This window comes from Sminthopsis crassicaudata, chromosome 2, assembly GCF_048593235.1.
Source record: "Sminthopsis crassicaudata isolate SCR6 chromosome 2, ASM4859323v1, whole genome shotgun sequence".
NCBI lineage: Eukaryota > Metazoa > Chordata > Mammalia > Dasyuromorphia > Dasyuridae > Sminthopsis > Sminthopsis crassicaudata.
In genome coordinates this window covers 620,618,469-620,640,153 of record NC_133618.1, presented here as the reverse complement: position 1 = coordinate 620,640,153, position 21,685 = coordinate 620,618,469, and the positions used below count along the sequence as shown (strand labels likewise).

General features: G+C 38.0%; 1 protein-coding gene across 8 annotated transcripts in view; it reads left to right on the top strand.

Moving 5' to 3' along the window:
• NEO1 (neogenin 1) overlaps window positions 1-21,685 on the top strand; it is a 224,933-nt gene that overhangs the window by 159,277 nt on the left and 43,971 nt on the right. For all 8 annotated transcript variants that reach the window (XM_074296256.1, XM_074296255.1, XM_074296254.1 and 5 more), the window contains exons 9-15: window positions 474-628; window positions 2,604-2,752; window positions 3,185-3,323; window positions 7,396-7,445; window positions 8,745-8,889; window positions 16,916-17,026; window positions 20,310-20,504. In XM_074296256.1, coding sequence (XP_074152357.1) covers window positions 474-628; window positions 2,604-2,752; window positions 3,185-3,323; window positions 7,396-7,445; window positions 8,745-8,889; window positions 16,916-17,026; window positions 20,310-20,504 — 944 coding nt within the window. The remainder of the gene's footprint in view (window positions 1-473; window positions 629-2,603; window positions 2,753-3,184; window positions 3,324-7,395; window positions 7,446-8,744; window positions 8,890-16,915; window positions 17,027-20,309; window positions 20,505-21,685) is intronic.

The following is a 21,685-nucleotide window of genomic DNA, read 5'->3' as shown; positions in this document are numbered from 1 at the left end:
GCATATATAGTACATGACATGGCTAATAGGGGAATTTATGTTGCTTAATTTTACATGTTTATAATGACTTTCTTTTTCCTCCCTTTTTTAATGGGTGAGAAGGGTGAGAGGTAAGAGAATTTGGAACTGGAAATAAAATTGAATTTGGAAAAAAGAAAACCAGTGCCAACTAATCGAGTTCTGTTTTTTTCAGTTGGCAGTAAAGATTATGTGTCAGTATTAGCGGCCTCTATGATCTCCAAGTAAAAATGATTCCCAGAAGATTAGCAGACGTGTTAAATATTTCTGCCTAAGAGAGCACTCTATTTCACCCCGAATTTTTCTCCTCATATGCACTGCTTGTTATTTAAAATTTGCATTAATGTGTGACACTTCTTATTTAATATTTGTTCAAACATAATAAAAATGAATCTGCATATTTTAGAAATTTTCCAATGGATGTCATTTTATCTCCCTATATTCTTTTCCTAAAGTGAAAGGATTGAAAATACCAGCCATCCAGGAGAAATGCAGGTGACCATTCAAAATCTGATGCCAGAGACAGTGTACATCTTCAGAGTTGTGGCACACAACAGACATGGTTCTGGAGAGCGGTCGCTTCCTCTGCGAGTAGAGACTCAGCCTGAGGGTGAGTCTTACCAACATCATTGAAGCTATCATGAAGAAGTCCTTGGTGTACTTGGGATAATGAAGAAGTTCAATCTCTTCTAACTGTAGGAAGTTTATAATCCAGATTGTATGAGACAATTATGGTCAAATGAAATTCATGGCTAAATTATGTGCTAATGCATCACAACTGTCAGAAGGAGTTCAGAGGATTTTGCCACAGCTGCTTTCAGTTTTCAGTGCAACTATGGAAATCAGAACTTGTAAGAAGGTGGAATACTGACTGATAGGATTGTGACAGGAAGACATGCTCCCAAGCATGCAGAGCCTTTAGCCCAGGGCCTGTTCCTAATACGCTCTGTCACTCTGAATAGTTCAGTCCAACTCTTTGAACTCCAATTTGCTCATATAAAAATGAGAGCATTCGCCCCAAGTGATCTCTAAGAAGTCTTTTTAGTTTAAAACTTGTGAGTCAAATAAGATTTTTTGTATATCTTTTGTGCCATTAGTGTGGTTGTCAAACTAAAGGCACTTGATTAACTTTTTCTAATTAATCACATAATTGTTTATGCCTCAATCTTTTATCATTACGTGCTTTATTAGCACTTCTTTAGACAATTACAACATCTAAATCAGTTCCACTTGGAATGAAGTTTTATTCTTATACTGTATATAGTAAGCTTTTTTTTTAAAAAGAACTATCCCATAAATCATTTTTTTAAAAAAAAATATTCTTAGGAAAAGAAGCACAACATATAAATCCATACATATCTTTGAATCAATTGCACATTTCAAGCTCCAGATGGAAAAAGGTTGCTGTATAACATTTTTTTTTATTTTGCAAGTTTCAGTACAAATCTGCTGTCCATGAATTATATTATAAAAAATGGCTAAGAACAACATGAATTTTGATGGGGGGAGGGAAAACTAAATTAGGAAGAGCTAGAAAGAAATGTTAGCATCTTAAAGCCATACAGTGCCCAAAATGAAAGACATAATCTGAGTCTACTATTTAGATATCATCTGGCCAACTTCTCCCATTTGAAGTTGGAGAGATAGAACTAGAGCATGATAAAGAAATAAAAGGAATATGATAGAAGGATAGTGACAGATACAGCTAAAGCATAACAAATAAATATAATAAACATGATAGATTTATAAAACATTTTTTCTCAGAAGAGAAAATTAAAGCTCAGAAAAAAGAAAGGCAGTCACATAGATAGTAAATTGTAAAGCTTGAAGACTCAAACTTAGATTTTAGGCTCCGGGATTCTTTTCCATACACTATTCATTTTCTACTTTGCCACTTTGCCTTTTCAGTTAAACTAATCAACTTCATGTTGACATCCTTTTAAAAACTATTTCTATTTTGGAAGTCATTGAGAACAGAAACATTCAAAATCTCATTGTAAAATGTCACATAAAAAGCTTACCACACATTGTGCCTATGCAGGAAAACTCCCTTTATAGGCTTCCAAAGTTTGCTTTGAGTCTACAGTATTTGCATCTAATAAAAGAGAAATTATTTTTAGTAATCATTTATAAAATTCTCTACCTCTTCAACTCAGCAGTTCTTTAATAAACAGCAGAGTTATGCTGAAATTTAAAAATTATGTATGGACTCTGACCACTTCCTTGTTCTATGGAGAACAAGCCCATACATATTCAGTATAATTAAAAGTCAAAGAAATATTTTTGTGATTGTAAGATAATTTCCATAGCAATAATTTTCATCACTTGCTATCCAAAAGGTACTTAACATACTTCTTTTATAAAATAAAAGTGTTTTACTTAAAGTTACGACGATAGATTTGTAATTAGAAAGAATTCCATTTATTGGCTAACCACATTTCAGCCAAACCACCGCTTTATTGTTTTTTTCCCTTTGTTTTTTGTCATGAGTATTATATTAGTACATAATATAGTTTAATAGTAAAATTAATTGGTAAACTTAGTAAATTTACTTTTTTTTCTGTTTCTTGCTACTTTCACTTTAGTTCAACTCCCGGGCCCAGCACCTAACATCCGAGCATATGCTAGCTCTCCTACCTCAATCACTGTCACATGGGAAACACCTTTGTCTGGCAATGGGGAAATTCAGAATTACAAGTTGTACTACATGGAAAAGGGGGCAGATAATGAGCAGGTATGCTATAACCTTCTATAAATTGATTCCTTGAAATAAAGACAATGAATAACATTCCAAATACTAAACATTCACAAGGATATCAGTTTTCTAAAACAATAAAATCATGTACAGAAATAACATGATTTCATGTTGGCAAATAATAATAAAAATAGAGAACTCTAGAGGAAGAGAATCTTTTCCCAGTCTACTACTTTTTAACCTTTAATGTTTCACCAATCATAGTGAGCTGTTACTAAACTTGAAGCAGTATTTCCAATAATCATTTTTATATATCATTACCATCTGTTGTCAAGCAGTGTTTTCATACAAAAAGAAAAAGCAGCACCTCAGTATACAAGACATAGTTAATGTGCTTTGTCTAGATTTATTTAGTTGCAGTATTTATTTTGGCTTGATAAGTATATATGAGTTATTTTCCTTTATGGACAGGATGTTGATGTTGGAAGTCGTTCCTACACCATTAATGGATTGAAAAAATATACAGAGTATAGTTTCCGAGTAGTAGCCTATAATAAACATGGTCCTGGAGTCTCCACACAAGATGTTGTTGTTCGAACATTATCAGATGGTAAGTTATTCATTTCCTTTGGAAATTAGATACTGTTCTTTGCTTTTTGTATGTATGCTTGTGGAAATGCTCTTAATTGTTGATCACACAGACCCTGTCTGCTGTGACTGCTCTAAAACTGACCCTTTGGGGAATATAGAGCTACATTTTTTGCCTAGCAATTAAGTTTGCATGCTAACCGGATCTGTATGAGATTTTTCTTAGGAAAATGGTACTCATCATTTATGGCTGCTTTCCCATCAAAATGGATGATTGCGCTCAACTGCTCAAAGTTTAATAACAGTGAAGTCTAGTAGCCTGAAAAATATTTTGTTTAAACATTTCTATGTGAATACATTTATTTTTTCTCAGTTTCCAGGACATATATTCAGTACTATATCAATGCATGTGTGTGTAAAAATGTTTTCAAATGAAAACTATGAAATACCGCCTTGAGCAAACTCTCAAATTTACTTATAAGCTAAATTATGAATTTCAGTATAAACAAAGCAGCTAGGTACTGCTGAGAATGGAGTCCCAGGCTTGAGCCAGGAAAATCAGTCTTGAATTCAAATCTGATATCAGCCATTTATTAGCAGTATGACCTGGGCCTTCCACCCTATTTTTCTCATTTTTTCATCTGTAAAATAAGCTGGAGAAGGAAATAGCAAACCAATCCAGTCTCAAAAGGGATCACAAAAAGTTAGGCATGAAACGACTAGTGTAGTCATTGGTATAACTGTAAGGAGCATCCCGTTTCCATGTATTAGCCTCTCACAGGCTGCTCCAGGAAACCTTTACCAGATGCTTCTTTGGGCTTAGTCCTAAGCTTATTGGATGTCAGCGAGGAGAACTTCTGCCGGCTGACTGGGAAGTAACAGGAACTCTCACCTATGTCTCACATAAACCATAAGACCTGAGGCAAGTGACTTCCCTTCCCTCAGCTTCCTTTTTGAGAGTCTGCCTGATGGGGTCTTTCTCAGTGGTTTTTCAAAGAGAACTGTTCTGTAACCTTAAGTACAGTCAGCAAAATGCAGCAGACAGGTCTGTACAGAGTCCTGGCTGGTGCTGGAGGAGTATGGTGCAGTGGAAAGATCCTGGTTCTGACAGTGGAGTATCCAGGGTCTAGTCCCACCTCCTAGCTGTGTGACCTTGGGCACACCATTGAGTTCTCTTTAAGAAGAGAGTTAGAATAGAAGTCCAGTCTATGTCAGATAAAGATAAAGCATTCTACAAAGATAGATATGTCAGTTAAAGATAAAGCATTCTACATTCTGCCAAGAAGTTTACACTCAGCTGAAGACTACCAGATGTACACAGTTAAATAGCTATAAAGTATATATTAAAGTTAAATAAAGTCATTTTGACAGGGAGATGTTATTAACAGTATTGACAGATTTGAGTGGAGGGTCAGGAAAGACTTCTTTTGTATAGGAGATAGCACAGGAACTGTCCCAGGCAGAAGCTGGGTATTCTGAAAAGTAGAGGTAAGGAGGAAAGGCAGGCCTCCCAGGCATAACAGGCAAGATGAAATTCTGCTACTAAAGACAGCAGATGGATTGGCTGGAATATTATGTTCACTGGAATCAGTCTGGAAGGGTAAGCTGAAGATTTTGTGTTTTATCCTAGAGGCGATCGTAAGGGAGTGATATGGTGGGGGAACTGATTTAAACCTATCATTGACAATTGTGTGGAAGAGGGAGGAGTCTGGAAGCAGGGAAAGCACTTAGGAGACTGTTGCAGAATTCCAAATGAATAGCAATTGAACCTTGAGCTAGGGTATAGTGGCTGTGTGAATGCAGGGGAGATGGGTGTGAGATAGGATGTGAAAGTAGATAATACTCAAAAAAGACTTGGGAAGAGACAGTATAGGAGAGGCTGGGGAGAGAGTCAGATCAAGACTGATTGCAGCATTATAAAACTTAAGTTATAGGAAGCATGGCACTGCCTCGGTTTAGAGGAAAATACAGGGTGTCTCAAAACTCTTACTGCAGGTTTAACTTTTAAGAACTTCAGAAATATAAATGCTACAAAGTTGTTTTTTTTTTATTATTATTATTTGAAGGGTTAATTTGCATTTAATTGTTTTAAATTGATGTTTCAAATTAACATCTGACATAATCACCTTCTTGTGCTATACAGCATATCTCTAGATAATTTCAAACTTTGTAAAAATTTTCATGAGCTGCAGACTCAGTGTATGAAATGATTGTCCTTTTAAATCAAAGAATGAGATTTGGATGCATACACAGCAGTTTGGATGTGGTTACATAAAAAGTCTTAATAGAGATGGATAAGAGACCAAGATGTCCAAGTAAGAGAACCACCACTGCTGATCCATTGCTGGGACTGAGAAAGTGTCATTCAGAAAATGCTGGGCACACAGTACATAATAATGGAGTACTGTCTTGTTAAAATTAAAGAATCATTTTTCAAAATTCACAAAATTAAAATAAATTTAAACAATTAAATTTCCACATGATAGGTTTTGCAAGTTTGTAGTATTTCATGCTTTTCAAGTTATTAAAATTGTATTTTCAGAAACCCTATATGATGAATTCCATTTTGGTTATGTTGAGAGTTTTGATCAAGCTCTAGGGGCATCTAGTTGGAGCTGTTCTTTAGGCAGTTGATAATACAGAAATCTAATTCAGAAGAAAGATTAGAGATAGATATGTCTCTATCACACTCCACATAGTAAACCTTGGGAGTGGTGAGATCATGAGGTGGGGGCCCTGGCTGAACCTAAGGGATGCTCTTTCTTGGCGGATGGGTGCAAGGCAGTGAATCAAATATCAGGCACGTAGAAGAAAAACCAAGAGAGAGGAATCACAAAAGCAAATGCAGGAAATACAGATAGTTTCAGAAAATTCAAGTCTGATAGTGGAGATAAGTGACCAACTTGGGGAAATGAAGAGTAGTTTTAGAAAAAGGGAGGCAGAGGGAAAGATAGAAAAACAATTGGCTTATTGTCAGAGAGTAATTTCAGAGTTTTATATAAGCAACAGATGTTAGCATTATAAAATGTGCCCAGATAAGTACAGATACAGAATAAAGAGTGAAAGAACCCAGCAGGTATCACGTGCTAGGAGAATTCACCAAAAGCATTAGACATGAGCAACATCAGTGACTTAAGTCAGCAGTGTAGGTAGTAACTATATTGAAAAATAAGTACGGAGTAGACACATTGATAGTTAACACAGACTTTCACTGGATCTGTTAATGACAAGATCCAAAATCAAGAATAGAGAAAGAAATGAAAATTCACAATGTAAGTTTTAGTACTGGTCACATTGATGAGAAGGATGGAGTTTTAACTCTGAATGAAAGAGGAAAATAGAATGTTTGACTATTCATTAGGGTCTTTGTGTCACTTGTTTTCAAGAAGGTAGTGTGGGAACTACAGTGACCTATGTCATATAACAATGAAATTATGAGACTCGTTAATAAACAGAATTACTAAATCATTTTATAGATGAAAAAACAGAACAGAGAAGTGATATCTTCTCCCTATAGTTACATACCTGCTTTGTTATAGACTTGGGGCCAGGACCATGACCTCAGGAAGCCTTCATTATTAAGTAATGAGTGTTGGCCATGCCAGAATAGAAAGCATTTTAGAATTTCTTTGGGAACTTTTCTTCAGAATCAAAATACATCTTATCCAAAAATTAGTTGTCACAAATACTTTTTTATCAGTCCCTGACTTGATACATCATTTCATTTTCTGTATGTGGTCTTGAATGATCTTTGGTTGCTTACAAAATTAAATCCATTCTAAAAAAGTTAAGATTGTCACCACTGAGGACAGGTCACAAAGTGCCCATTTCCAAAGGTCACAAAACAAAAAAGAAAGTTTACATCTTTCCAAATGCCCCCCATAAAGGAGTAAACATTGACCAACTCAGGGAAATCTTGATGTTTATCAGCTGGTTAGGAACTAACAGGCCACATGACAATCAAAAGGCTCTTGTTGATAAATGACATTGCTGGTGAGCTCATTTTGTACAGTCTGCATAAGACATATAGTGAACCAGGTATCCTGGGAGATGAGTGGAAATCTAACCTTTTCCTTTTTATTTCACATTTCCAGTCCCCAGTGCTGCTCCTCAGAACCTGTCCTTAGAAGTGAGAAATTCCAAGGTAAAATTATGCACCAGATTTTTTGTTTCCATTGGTCCCTCTCCAAACCTCTGAGGAAGTGCTGGTGGGACACTTCCAGCACATGATTACTATACCATAATCATCTCTTCTCCAGCGTGGTCTTAGTTTTGTGGTCTTCACAAAGTATTGTCAAGGAGCAGAACATGAGCCAAGCACTGCCCGCTATGAGGGAAGCGGAGGTGTGGGCACTGACTGGGGCTCAGTTTGCCCAGGGTTTCTCGCCATCCTTGGAAGTGCAGCCTCAAATCTCTGATCTCTGGTCTCCCTGGCCATGTAGATTAACCATGTGCTGAGTGTCAAAAACGAGACAAGAAGGCCAGCAGGAAAATGCCTGAGGCTGGCCCATCTCTCCCACTTATTACCTGGGGGACCTTGGGCAAGGTGCCCAAGCTTCAGTTTGTTTGTTTGTTTTTACAAAATGATTTTTTTAAATTAGAAAATGAAGATGATCACTGTGTGAACTGTGTATTCCACAGGGTTGGTGTGAGGAAAGCATGTAAATTGAAATGCTGTGGAACAGGAGCTATTATAGTTCTCAAGGAGTTGCTCTCCAGGCAAAAAAAGGAAGGAAAAGCCTGTAGAAGCAGACTGTAGTGTGTGTCCTCAGTTACCCCAATCTGGGACATGCTGACTTAGCTCACTTAGGAGCCTAGGGCCTCTGCAGAGTCAGAAGGAAGTCTTTCTTCAGACCCATATTTACATGGTGAGTCTGGGGAAGCCATTCAGTATCATAGGGCCCTGACAGCTTGTAAGACCGTGAGGTACAGAGAAACTACAGAGCTCTGCAGAAACAGGCTTTTGCCTTCCTTGGGCTGTCTCCTAATCCAACAAAAGTAAAGAGCCAATCCAAAAATATTAACATATAAGGCATAATTTTAACATGGTGTAATTTGTAGGGGAGACCTGCATTTAGTGTCTCAATGCTTTACTACTTGCCATGTAACTATGGGCCAGTCAGCCTCTCTGAACCACAGTTCCCTTGTCTGTAAAATGGGGAGGCCTATTCTGCCTACCTCATTATGTCATTGTAAGAATCAAATGGGCTAAGTGCATGCAAGCACTGAGAATACAAATACAAAGAATGAAATAATCTCTGTTTTCAGAGCATTTTAACACTAAGTGCTATATATAATTTCAGCTTGTGATTTGTTTATGAGCATTAATTGACTGGAAATTGTAAAATTCTTTTTCAGCCCCTTATATCCAGTAGTTATTAGGGACATTAGTTTCAGGTCTCTGACATATCCTAACTTTTCTCCATAATCTTATCTCCTCCAGAGCATTGTGATTCACTGGCAGCCCCCTCCAGCCGGCGCACAGAATGGGCAAATTACTGGCTACAAGATTCGCTACAGGAAATCCTCTCGCAAAAGTGATGTTACAGAGAGCGTTGGAGGAACACAGCTGTTCCAGTTAATTGAGGGTAAATTGCTTAGCATTTTGAAAACAAGAAGGAAAATATGATCGTTTCTGAATACATAATTGTGTTAATTGACTTAGGCAAATAGTGTAGATGATTCCATTTGCTTTTGCCTGTTTAAAATTATTTGACTAGATCCTTTTAATAGTTCAAATAGGAGGAAAATTCAGGGGGGGAAATCTTATATTATTAGCTAGAGTCTACATTCTTTTATAGAAATCCTTTGCATTTTTTAAACTTCTCTAGCAATACAGAATTTTTTCTTCTGAGTAAATGATTGTAAAATGAGGGAAGTACTTCATTTTAAGTCGTTCTGTATAAGCAAAAAGAATTTCTTCATCAAATATGTCTTGTGACAATAGCAGATTTGAGCTTATGTATATTTCATCAAATTCAGTATTGTGGGGGGGCATACCTCATGAACTATAGACACCACAAATACAAAAAAATTAGTGGAATATTCTTTTACATATAAGCCCTTTAAAATTGTTGTCTTTTTAAGTCAGAACTGAATTTACAAAGTCTTTAAGCATTTCATGTAAATGTAGTAAATGTAGCTGAAAGAGCAACGAAACGTCAGAACCTCTGTATTAAGAGAAATTTGGCAGGAAATGAAAATTTCCAGTCCTAGTTATGATGGATATTTTTCATTCACTGGTATCCTAACTCTAGGTTGTGGTTTTCATTAGGTCTTTCTCTGCCAGCAAACTATTACATGTACCACATAGATGTTCTTCACTTTTGCTTTAGTTTACTCAAAAATTATATGGATTTCTAAAAAGGCTTTTCCTAACAATAAGGAAAAAAAGCAACACTTTAAGATGAGGCACAGGTACATTGAGCTAGCTAGCTCCTTCTCCCACCAGGTAAAAATCTGGCCTAATCTCTGACCCCATTGTTTTGCTTCAGAAGAATCCCCCAAACCCACCTTCTGCTCCAGTAAATCTAAACTCAGTTGCTGGTTTCTTTTCTCTTTGGGTTCCCCTGTCTTTTCTAGTCTTCCTTACCAATGTCTGAGTGATTTTGTTGGGGCTTCTTTGATTCAGTCATGTTATCATGGCTTTAACTGATTCTCCAGAACAGGGGGAATATCACTGGGCCCCTCTTTCACAGTAAAGAAATGTTCACATCAAAGCCCTTTGCAAGTTGGCCATATGTGGCATAGTGAAGGCTGGGATATTTTCTCCTCCCCCCTTCCAAATGAATAACGAGGAAAAGAAGAGTATGTGTGCTAGAGAATATACCTGTGGAGAAGGTGCTTTTTAAAAGCACCAAGAATGTGGAGAAAAGAGAAAGCATTACAGGTCCTCACCTGAGGGTTTAGTTTTGCTCACTTCTTGCATGCAGACATGGCAAAGAAAATCAGGAGACCACACAAGACTCTTTGTCACATCACTGAGAATCTGGCCATTCTATGGAGCTGAAAGTTCCAGGTAAGGTACCAGCAAGTTAGAGAGAGAAGAAACAAAAAACATGACCTTCTTCTCCCAGCAAGGAATCCTTGGCCTAGACAGTACAGCAGAGGATGGGAAGAACATCTGCCAAAGGAAGCCTATTTGATGACCCTTTACGGGACTTTAGATATGTATTTACCTCATTAATACTAATTATCACTCACTCAAGGATTTTCTCTTTTTAATAATCTTTCTTCTGTAATGGAATTAATGGTGCTAGTGAGGAGTAAATTGATTTTAGTTTATTGATCCAAGTTGCAATAGGTATTTCAAGGTCTTGATAACCAAAAGTAGCACACAGATAATGTTATGGATTACCAAGTAAATATTAAGTACTGACATCATCAGTAATTAGACTTTAGATTCTCCTACACAAATAGTTAGGATTTCCATTTTCAAGACTTTGATCTTGTACGATAGTAAGTAAAATAATTGAATGCATGAGGAATAAATTCAATGTAAGGATGATGAAGTCCTAAGAAACCAAAGAGATAGATAGATAGTCTCCTAAAAAGTAGAGCCATGATTTTTATAATATGGAATTAGATGGGAACTGTTTTTAAAAGAAATTGCTTTATTTAGAATTATGCTAAGAAAATGGCATATCTATACTTGTGATTCCAAGATTCCACTGCTAGAAAGTCTTTATATATATGTATATATCACAAAATATTTATAGCAGTATTTCTCATAGTACCAAACAATTGGAAACAAAGATGCCCATTGATTATGGAATGACTAGAAAAAATTGTGGAACATCTGATTTTGCTTTCCCAGCATGACTCATTAAAATTGATTGCTAGCAAGGAGAAAGGAGGGAAGTAGGGAGAAAGTAAGTTAGGGAGGGAGAAAAAAATTTTGGAACAATCTTACAAAAACTCAAGTTGAAAACCATCTTTACATGTAATTGGAAAAAATAATATGCTATTAAAACAAAATCTTAAAAAAATTATAGAACATGAGTGAATGCAATGTTACTGTGCTGTAAGCAACAACATGATGAAAACAGCTTATAACATGGTGGAGGCATCTGGGAACAGATGTAAAATGAAGCAGCTGTATCAGAGAAACAATATCCACAGTAACTACAACAATACATACAGGAAGAACACTAACAAAACTGTTGAATCTGAATGATGCAAAATTGTACTTATTTTAACCTAAATTTTAACCTAAAGAAGAGACATGAGAAGACATTTCTTCATGCTCCTTCAAAAAAGTTAAGAACCATTGGTGTGAAAAACTAAAAAGAACATCAAACTTTTTTCTTTTTCTTTTTTTCTTTTTGTTCATTGTTATATGTGATGTCTCTCTGGGAGGCTGTAGAAGAGAAGGATTTAGTGAAAAAGGTAGTTGATGTAAGAACAAAATATGAAAATCAAAATCTATTTAAAAAATAAACTTGGAGTATAAAGTAATATCTGAATCTTTTAGATCCTGTTAGTTTCCCTAATATAAGCAGACATTTCTTTATACTTTAAGGAACTAATTTTAAAAAAAAATCCATAGCTATATCCATTATTAAAGTGCAGCTTCACAACCATACAATTTTTACACTAAGGGAAAATGTTGAAGGTTTTTTACATGTATTTCTTACAGGTCTTAAGGTCTTATATTAGCCATCCAGTCCTAAAATGTAGGGAATTGTTGGTAGCACATTTATTAAGCATTTCAGATTTAATGTAGATTGTCCAGCGTTTGGCAGGAACTTCAGCTACATTATTTTGTAGGTAAATATTTTTCCCTTTGAGATTCATTAATGTCTTTACATTTATATTGCAGCAGTAATTGTAAAATTAAAATTATAGAAACAGACGAGAGTGAAAGATTAAGTCCTAGAAATCTTGAAAGTAGTAGGTGGCGCAAAGACCAGATGCAGGTACAGACTGATTGAATAAGAGGAGAACAGGAAGAAACAGAAATGGCTAAAAGTTTGGATTTCCTCAAAGAACTTAAAAGTGACAACTGGATCTGCCTGCTCTGTGTACTAAGGCATGACAGGGAAGCCCGCTTTAAAAACCTGGAGGTACAGGGACAGAGACGGCGGTGCTGGGAAGACTCGGGATAAGAGCAGCCAACGTCTAGCAAAAAGAAAGGAAGAGGTGGCTGGGAATTTTAATTTAAATTTCCTTGGGGCCCTGGCAGGATTCTGAGTGGCAGAGCAGTCCTACTGAGAAAGATCTGGGAAATATGAAATGGGGAGCAAAGGGGAGCAAAAGCTTTCCTTCTAGAAGCCTCCTGAGGGACCCAGAGGCCAGTAAACAGATGGGACAAACAGGGCCACGGAGTCTTAGCGGGTCAGGAGGGTGAGGAGCATTGACCAGCAAGTATCAGCATTGATCAGGCCCCCGAGTGCCAGGCATTCAGAACACAGAAACAGCAAGCTCTCTTCTATTGTGGGAGACACGCTGGGACACAGACGCACACCCAGCGGATGTGGAGAATGAAGACTCCAGCCCCATGTGGCCCACGGGCAGAGCCCGCCCTGGAGTCTGGTTCTGACACCTGAAGGGCCGAGCAAGTCGGGGAGCGGATCTGCGTGGCTAGAGAAGGCCCCTACTGGGAGTTCAGTGGCCCGGGCTGCCGGGGAGAGAAGTGACCGGTCCGACCTTTGCTTTAGGAATGTCACTTCAGCAGCTGGGCGGGAGTGGAAAGAAGAAGCGTGAGGGACGGAGCAGCGAGGAAGCTGCGGACGGACGGTGCGTTTCCCAGAGCCCGATGGTGGGCGCCTGAGTCCAGAGCTAGAGGAGCGAGGGAACGCTTCTCTACCGTCCAAATTGTCAGGAAGAGTGAGATGTGAAGAGTGAAGTAACTGCTTTAAGAGGAAACCAGAGAAGAAAAAATGCACCCAAAAAAGCAGCTAAGAATCCAAATCTGTGTCAGGATTCTGGAGACTGTAAGAATGACCCTGGCGCTGGGGAGCTCAGCGGGGGCAGCAAGGAGAGGGCCGAGGGGGACTGCAAGGGGCCAGTGGAAAAGGAGAGGTTACAGGTTACAGGTTACAGAAATGTCAGCCAAGTTCAGGAAGAAGAAAATGAGGACTACTGAGTCCTCGGAGGACTTTGCAGAGAATTGTAAAATATGAAGGATACTAAGGAAGGAAGGAATCTTGGTACCAGGAGTAACCATCTCCTCTGGTCATTCCTGAGCCTTGATGGGATAAGGCTCGTCTCGATAGACGCCATCTCATCACTGGCCGTTGTGCTGCTTGGACCAGAAACTTCCCTGGGAGGTTTTAACCTTTTCTCTCGGGAACTTGGGCCATGGCACCACCCCCCTCCTGATTGCCTCCCTAGGCCCACTGTGTCACGTAGATCCCTGCTCTGCTTCCTTTCCATTTCCACTCCCTCAGTCTCGTTTCTCCGTGCGCCACCCTTCTTCTCTTTCCCCCACAACTCCCTTCTTGGGAATCTGAGCAAACAAATGCAACAGACCATTCGGGAATATTCTCGCCATGACCCCCCTCACCATCCAAGAAGCAAAGTGCCCCCACTCCCCACGGATGTGGCCTCTCTCTGCTGTCCCTGCTAGAATGGCAAGGACCACCTTGCTGTTGTATTTGTGTCCCCAGGGCTTGGTATATGGTAAGCACAGGGAAATGTAGATGAGGTAAATACCAAAAAGTCAATAAAAATACTTTTAAAAGATAAATATCTGCAATAAGAAGGATTAACATTTTTTACAAAGGACATTGAGAACATTCTCTAACAGGATGATAGGTTTTTTATAAATTTCCAAAAACTCGGTGAGGAGCATTTGAGTCAGGCTCTAAGAAGGAAAGATGACTGTCAAGGGACATCAGTAATCTAGAAATTTCACATCTCGGGCTCTTAAGATTTAGATCTAGAAAGGAACCACAAAGGCCATCCAGCCCAGCCTCTTCATTTCAGCTAAGGAAGCTAATGCTCAGCAACAGTAAGTGTTTTTCCCAAGATCACACAAGTGATAAGTGGCAGAGCCAAGATAGGGATCCAGTCTTACCCTTGACCCAGTGCTCTTTCTAGGGGCATTGCCAGGTAACAAGCTAGTTGTGGGTAATGTGCTTTTTCTGTTGAGCATATGTCAACTATAGTTGCACATTGAGTATGTTAAATAAACTTTCAGTATTCCTTATTGGAATACCTCATAGATTGTGCACATCAAAAAACCCAGAACTTGTAATATTTGAAATAATAAGCATAGTCAAATATCCTTGTAAGAGTGAACATAACTTTTTTGAAATCTACACTTCATCTACTTGCTTCATCAAGTAAAATTTTAAGGCCAGCAAGAATCTTGAAGATCACCCAGTTCAGCACTGTTGTATTCCCCATGAAAGGAGAAGATCACAAAGCAGATTTGAGCAGAGCTCGAGATAGAATTCAGGGGCCCAGTCCTTTGCCCAGCATTTGGTCAGCTCTGTGTGAAGTGACAGCCCTAGGTTCCAAGCTTAGTACTGACATGTCCTCCTTGTATGCCTTTAAGAGTCCTGCCTATGCACAAAGAACATGATCATAAATAACTTAGAGGAACAGAGGATAGTTTACCTCTCAGACTTGTGGAGGAGGAAGGAATCTGTGACCAAAGGAGAACTAGAGACCATTATTGATCACAAAATAGAACATTTTGATTACATCAAATTAAAAAGCTTTTGTACAAACAAAACTAATGCAAACAAGATTAGAAGGGAAGTAACAAATTGGGAAAACATTTTTACAGTTAAAGGTTCTGATAAAGGCCTCATCTCCAAAATATACAGAGAATTGACTTTAATTTATAAGAAATCAAACCATTCTCCAATTGATAAATGGTCAAAGGATATGAACAGACAATTCTCAGATGATGAAATTGAAACTATTTCCACTCATATAAAAGAGTGTTCCCAATCACTATTGATCAGAGAAATGCAAATTAAGACAACTCTGAGGTATCACTACACACCTGTCAGATTGGCTAAGATGACAGGAACAAATAATGATGAATGTTGGAGGGGATGTGGGAAAACTGGGACACTGATGCATTGTTGTTGGAGTTGTGAAAGAATCCAGCCATTCTGGAGAGCAATTTGAAATTATGCCCAAAAAGTTGTCAAACTGTGCATACCCTTTGTCCCAGCCAGCTTATATCCCAAGGAAATACTAAAGAAGGGAAAGGGACCTGTGTGTGCCAAAATGTTTGTGGCAGCCTTTTTTGTAGTGACTAGAAGCTGGAAGTTGAATGGATGTCCATCAATTGGAGAATCATTGGGTAAATTATGGTATATGAAGGTTATGGAATATTATTGCTCTGTAAGAAATGACCAGCAGGAGGAATACAGAGAGGCCTGGAGAGACTTACATCAACTGATGCTAAGTGAAACGAGCAGAACCAGAAGATCATTATACACTTCAACAACAATACTGTATGAGGATGTATTCTGATGGAAGTGGAAATCTTCAACGTAGAGAAGAGCTAATCCGATGGACAGAATCAGCTACACCCAGAGAAGGAACACTGGGAAATGAGTGAAAACTGTTAGCATTATTTTTGTTTTTCTCCCCAGGTTATTTTTACCTTCCGAATCCATTTCTTCCTTTGCAACAACAACAACAATAAAATTCGGTTCTGCACATATATGTTGTACCTAGGATATACTATAACACATTTAATATGTATGGGAATGCCTGCCATCTAGGGGCGGGGGTGGAGGGAAAGAGGGGAAAAATTCGGAACAGATGGGAGTATAAGGGATAATGTTGTAAAAAAAATTACCTATGCATATGTACTGTCAAAAATGTTATAATTATAAAATTAATTAAAAAAAAAAAGTTCTGCCTGGCACTCCCCTGCTCTTTTAGGAGAGAGTACACACACACCACTTAAGGAGTTAAGGAGTCTGAAAGCCAGAAATCCATTTGGGGGAGAGAGGAGAGGGATAGTCGAGTGAGCTGCAGCTGGCTGGGAGAGCTGGGTTTTGTTCTCAGAGAATGCTGATTTACTATAGGTGCCTATAGGCATTTCCAGTGGCCTGGGAAAGTTAATGGGAAAAGGATATTTAGCAGAAAACTTAAGAGGACCTGAAAGGAAGCATTTTGTTCTATGCCAGCCCTGGGCATCTTTGGGGCCAGCTTGATTCTGTTCTTGAGTTGTGACAGAACCACTCACTCTCTCTGACCTGGGTGCCCTCTGGGCTTTTAGTTTCCTCACTTGTAAAAGAAGGTGAATGAATGATCTCTAAAATCGCTCCAAGCCCTATAAAAATTAGTTGTGCATTCTACTCAGAGCCTTTTCCATTACAGTTTCTGCCCCAGGTTATAATTTTAAATATATTGCATTAGATTGACTCTTAACTTTGACATAGACTTTGACAAGACAGCAATAGCCTATATTTCTTGGTATCACACTAAGTTTATATATAAAATAGCATCTTTTAAGATAAGAAATTACTAGTTTGTTCTTGGTAAGATTTCCCTTTCCAAAATATTTTTATTATCTGAACAGTAGTGTAATATTATTAAGATCTTATTGTCAAATTAAGTCTAAGTATAAAATGCAGTCTTTTTAGATCAACTCTTGATGTTCTCTTTCTTATGTACGTTTTATTGTTTGAACAATAGGTCTTGATCGGGGTACGGAGTATAACTTCCGAGTGGCTGCACTTACAGTCAATGGTACAGGACCCGCTACTGATTGGATGTCTGCAGAAACATTTGAAAGTGATCTAGATGGTAAGTGTTAATGAATAGAGCTAGTGGTGAACAGGCTCTACGTACCCCTGTTACTGGTCTTATTACAAAGCCAAAGTAATGAACAAACAAATCACAGTGAATCCTTTGATGGAAATTTTTTTAAACATCATTATGAACTGATTTAGCTATTCTATCTAATTGTTCAGCCCCTACAGTGCTTTCTAAATGTATACTCCAGAAAAAAGCAAGAATAAATAAACATGAAAACATGCTGCTGTACTTTAGAATAGTTATGAACCAAAGTAATGTATAAGTAGATGTGAAATTTGCATCTGATCCCATTTATTTAAATTCCTTAGTCCCAAATTCCCTTCCTCCCTAACTCTAGGCTCCATGAATTTATTGAAAATCAAATCTTCATATGAGTCTTGTCTACCCAGCTCTGTTAACCTACTGGATTTGTTACTTCAGGCCAATCAGTTAATCCTTCTGAGCTTCAGTCTGTAAAATGTGGCAGCTGGGCCAGCTGATGCATGAGGTTTCTTCCAGGACTGATGATATTTGAACCTTAGGAAGTGACTCAAAATATATGTGCTACCTGAACAAAAATGTGTGTCTCAGAGGCTTTGTGGTTCAATGTGAAGAGCATCACATTGAGGGTCCAAGCAGTTGCTGGTGTCCAGTCTTTACTGACTGGCATTGAAAATTGACTGAATCTCTCTGAGCCTTAGTTTCCCCATATGTCAAACATAGCTTCTGAGTTTAATCAGACTTTAGCACAAGAAGACTTGTGTAAAGTAGAGCCACTTAAATGTTTTCATTTACTACTAGTGATATATATCTATATCTGTTTATCTAATTTATCAAATAGTTGGAATTTCAGGAATCAGAATAAAGAAGAGGAAGAAGGAAAAGGTAGATAGATCACTATGAGACAAGTGCACATCTTGTTATTTTTCCTATCTTACAAATGATGGAACTGGGGCTAAGAGTACCATGTTTTGTCCCAGATTAAAGTCAGTTAAATGTTGGAATCAAAACTCAAACCTATGTCTCTGGCATACTAAATTTAACACTCTCCAAGGTACTGCAGCAAGTAAGTGAGAAGCGAGCCCTCAGCATTTTGTTTTCAATCTTTTATTTGAATGCTTGACTTTATTTTTAACTTGAAATAGTTAGCCTTTCTGTTACACTGAAGTTCTTGCAGATTTGAGAAAGTGATGCAAATAGAGATAATGTGGTAAGGTCGTTAGTATGGTGTCCTTGGGATTTTAAAAGAAGATCTGGTAGTATATCCCCTTTGACATGTCACTTTTGCTCTGATGAGCCTCAGTTTTTTTCATCTGTGAAATGGAGATTATAACAACAATGAAAATAAAATGCTGCAGACAGTTTGCCCTGCCTCTTAGCAAGGCAGGAGAGAAAAAGGTTTAGGATACTATATATGATGTCAGTTTCATTCAATATATGATTTTCCTATTCCCATCAATTGGAGAATGGCTGAATAAATTGTGATATATGATTATGATGGAATACTATTGTTCTATAAGAAATGACGAGCAGGATGCTCTCAGAAAAACCTGGAAACTCCTCCATGAGCTCCTGCAAAATGAAATGTACTCTGAACAAAGTAACAGCAATGTTATAGGATGATCAGCTGGAAATGACTTGGCTTTGTTTCAGCAACACAAAGGATTTAAATCTATTCTGAAGGACTTAAATGATAAAAAATGCTATCCATACTAGAGAAAGAACGGATTGTGCCCGAATACAAATTAAAGCATACTTTTTTAAAACTTTATTTTTCTTATGGCTTTTTTTGGGGGGGAGTAACCTATATTTTCCTTCACAACATACCTTTTGTGGAAAAGTTTTGCACGACCTTGCATGTGCCTTCTCAATAGGGAGATGGGGAAGGAGGAAGGAATCTGGAACTCAACATTTGAAAAACAAATATTTAAAAAATGTTTTACATGAAGCTAGAAAAATCTCCACAAATATAAAATAAACAAAAAAAATATGTTATGAAAGATGGCTCTCTGGAAGTGGGAAGGCAACTAATGGGGAAATTTAAATAATATAAAAAATGAAATAGCAAAAAAAAAATTTTTTTTAGAAAAAGAAACTAAAATCAGGAAGCTGACTTTTAGCAAAAAATCTTCCAAATAGCTACAATAGCATTTTGGTCTTTATTACTTTAACTCTGTTGCTAACTATGACCTAGTACTGGAATTTTATTTTTTTGAAAGGATTATTCCTTATGAATAGAAATAGCACCTTTAGAAAATTTGAACATGGGATTAAAGGCAATTACTAAAATTATGGCTGTATTTTTTGTACCAGGAAATAAAGAAGGTATTTTTATTTTAAGTGTTAGTTACCAGGCTGAAGAACAGATTGGAGAGATTTAATCTCTAGAAAAAAGCAATTTGCTTAGAACATAAAAGACTAATAATTATTAGAAGACATTGAACAAGTTGTGTTTGTTCCTACTGCAGAGTTATTTTGGAATGTGCCTGTTGATGAGTTGTTCTTCCTCATTATTTTAAAGGATTTTCTTATGTTGCTAATTATTTTCCAAGGAAAATAGTCTGGACTAAAACAGCTTACTTTCTTCTTACCTGGAGTGCAAGGCATTTCAGAAGGAAAGCTCTCTTACCTGACTTTGGGGGTGAAACAATACCCACAATATATTCAATAAAGCAATTTCTGCTTCTTAAAAGCCTTTAGGAAAAATTTCCTAGAAAAGAATGGCAAGGTTTCCTCTTATTAAATCCTTTGTAGCATAAGTTCAAGCTATCTCTTAGTAAAAACAAAGAGAAAGAGATCAGTGTTTTAATAAAAATAAATGAATAAACAAATAACATTTACTGCTGTTGAAGCAGGAAAAATTGTCCCTGCCGCATAATTGAAATTTTATTTATTTAGCTTTTATCTATTCTGTTCCTTAACAAATTTTAAAAAACAGGTAACATTCCAGTGGATATTTCATATTGTGCCTTACAGTTTCCATTGTCACATTTAAATCCCCCATTTTCTAGCCAAGTAGAATTACTTTGGCATTAATGCTTGAGACAGCTGGTTGACTGTTACTTTTTTTTTTCCCTTCATTTCTCAATGAGACAGAATTGCAGCCAGATTAAACAGTGCTACAAGTTTGCCTACTTCCTTATATGCACCTGCATCTGGCTTCTTACTCTGCTCTTAGAAATGCCCTTAAAGACTTAGGGACCCAAATGCTAAATCCCCAGGAGGCGGTAAGCACGACCAGCTGTGTTTGAACATAGTCAGTCACTCCTTGCTTTTCTCATTCCTTGTGCAGAAACACGCGTCCCTGAGGTGCCCAGTTCTCTCCACGTCCGCCCACTCATCACTAGTATCGTCGTGAGCTGGACTCCTCCAGAAAATCAGAACATTGTGGTCAGAGGCTACGCGATCGGCTATGGCCTGGGCAGCCCTCACGCTCAGACCATCAGAGTGGACTACAAGCAGCGTTATTACACGATTGAGAACCTGGGTGAGCAAGAGGCGGTTGTTTTGTTTCTGAAGTAGATGGGCTGAGGTGGCAAGCCTGAGAGCCAGACAGCTAGTGAGCAGTGAGTCTGAGCCCAGGGCCTTCTGCTTCCCCCCACTGCACCATCATCTACTTCTTTCTTTCATAGCTCTTGGTTCTTTCCACATTTCCTTACTGCTCTCTTACAGAAAATTATCCTCTTCTTAAAACGCCACCTCTAGGAATTCTAATTGAGCCTGTGCTTAGCTATGTTTTCCTTCTGAGACTTTGCTTGTCATTGTTTTAGAGTCATTCTGTTTTAGATTTGCACCTTGGATATCCAGGTTGTTATAATAGCTTTTATGGACAGCACAGTATGATGGCTAGAGAGCAGGCCCTGAGTCAGAACGACATGAGTTTGATTTGACTTGAGCCACTTACTAGCTGTGTGATTCTGTGCAAGTCACTTAATTCTGATGCTTCAGTTTTCTTGTCTGTAAAAGTGCGATGATAATAATAGCACCTCCCTCCCAAAATTATTGTGAAGACCCAGTGAGATAACATCTGTAAAACATGCTAAGCTCGCTGCCTGACAGCTATAAGAATGCTAGCTATTACCTTCACCATCATAATGGAATTCTTTTTTTGTTGTTCATTCTTCAAATCTACTTCCTAACTATGGATTTTGTATAATTTTGGAGCTAATTCCTGGGTTGGCTTACTGCTACTTTATGTAGGGTGTGAATGTTGTGTTTTTCCAGGAGCAGCAGCTCAAGTTGGGGACCTGTAAACTTCCAGTGTTCACAAACATGTTCTGATAAATGGCAAAGTTTAATTGATCCCCTTCTGGTCTGAGTAACAGACCTGTGGGCTTGCCATTGTTGGAGTCCTAGGAGACTGATTTTAGGCTCTGTCACCATTGGACAACTGAAAAGCTCCACTGGTTCAAAGCAAGAATTGAAGGACTTGCCTTTGGTTTGAAAGGCATGTTCTGGCTATTCTACTTTAGGCTTTTAATAGAACTAAAGATGAAACTGAGACTGAGAAGATATTTGATTCTGAACATTCTCCTTGTACCATGCAAAGGTCTGCTATTGCTCCTCACCCTGGAGCACCAGCCCTGAGCAGAGACCCCCTCTCAGTCCACTCTGGCTCTACTTTGTCATTTTGGATCTACCCTCCATTGGGTACCCTCTAATGTAGAC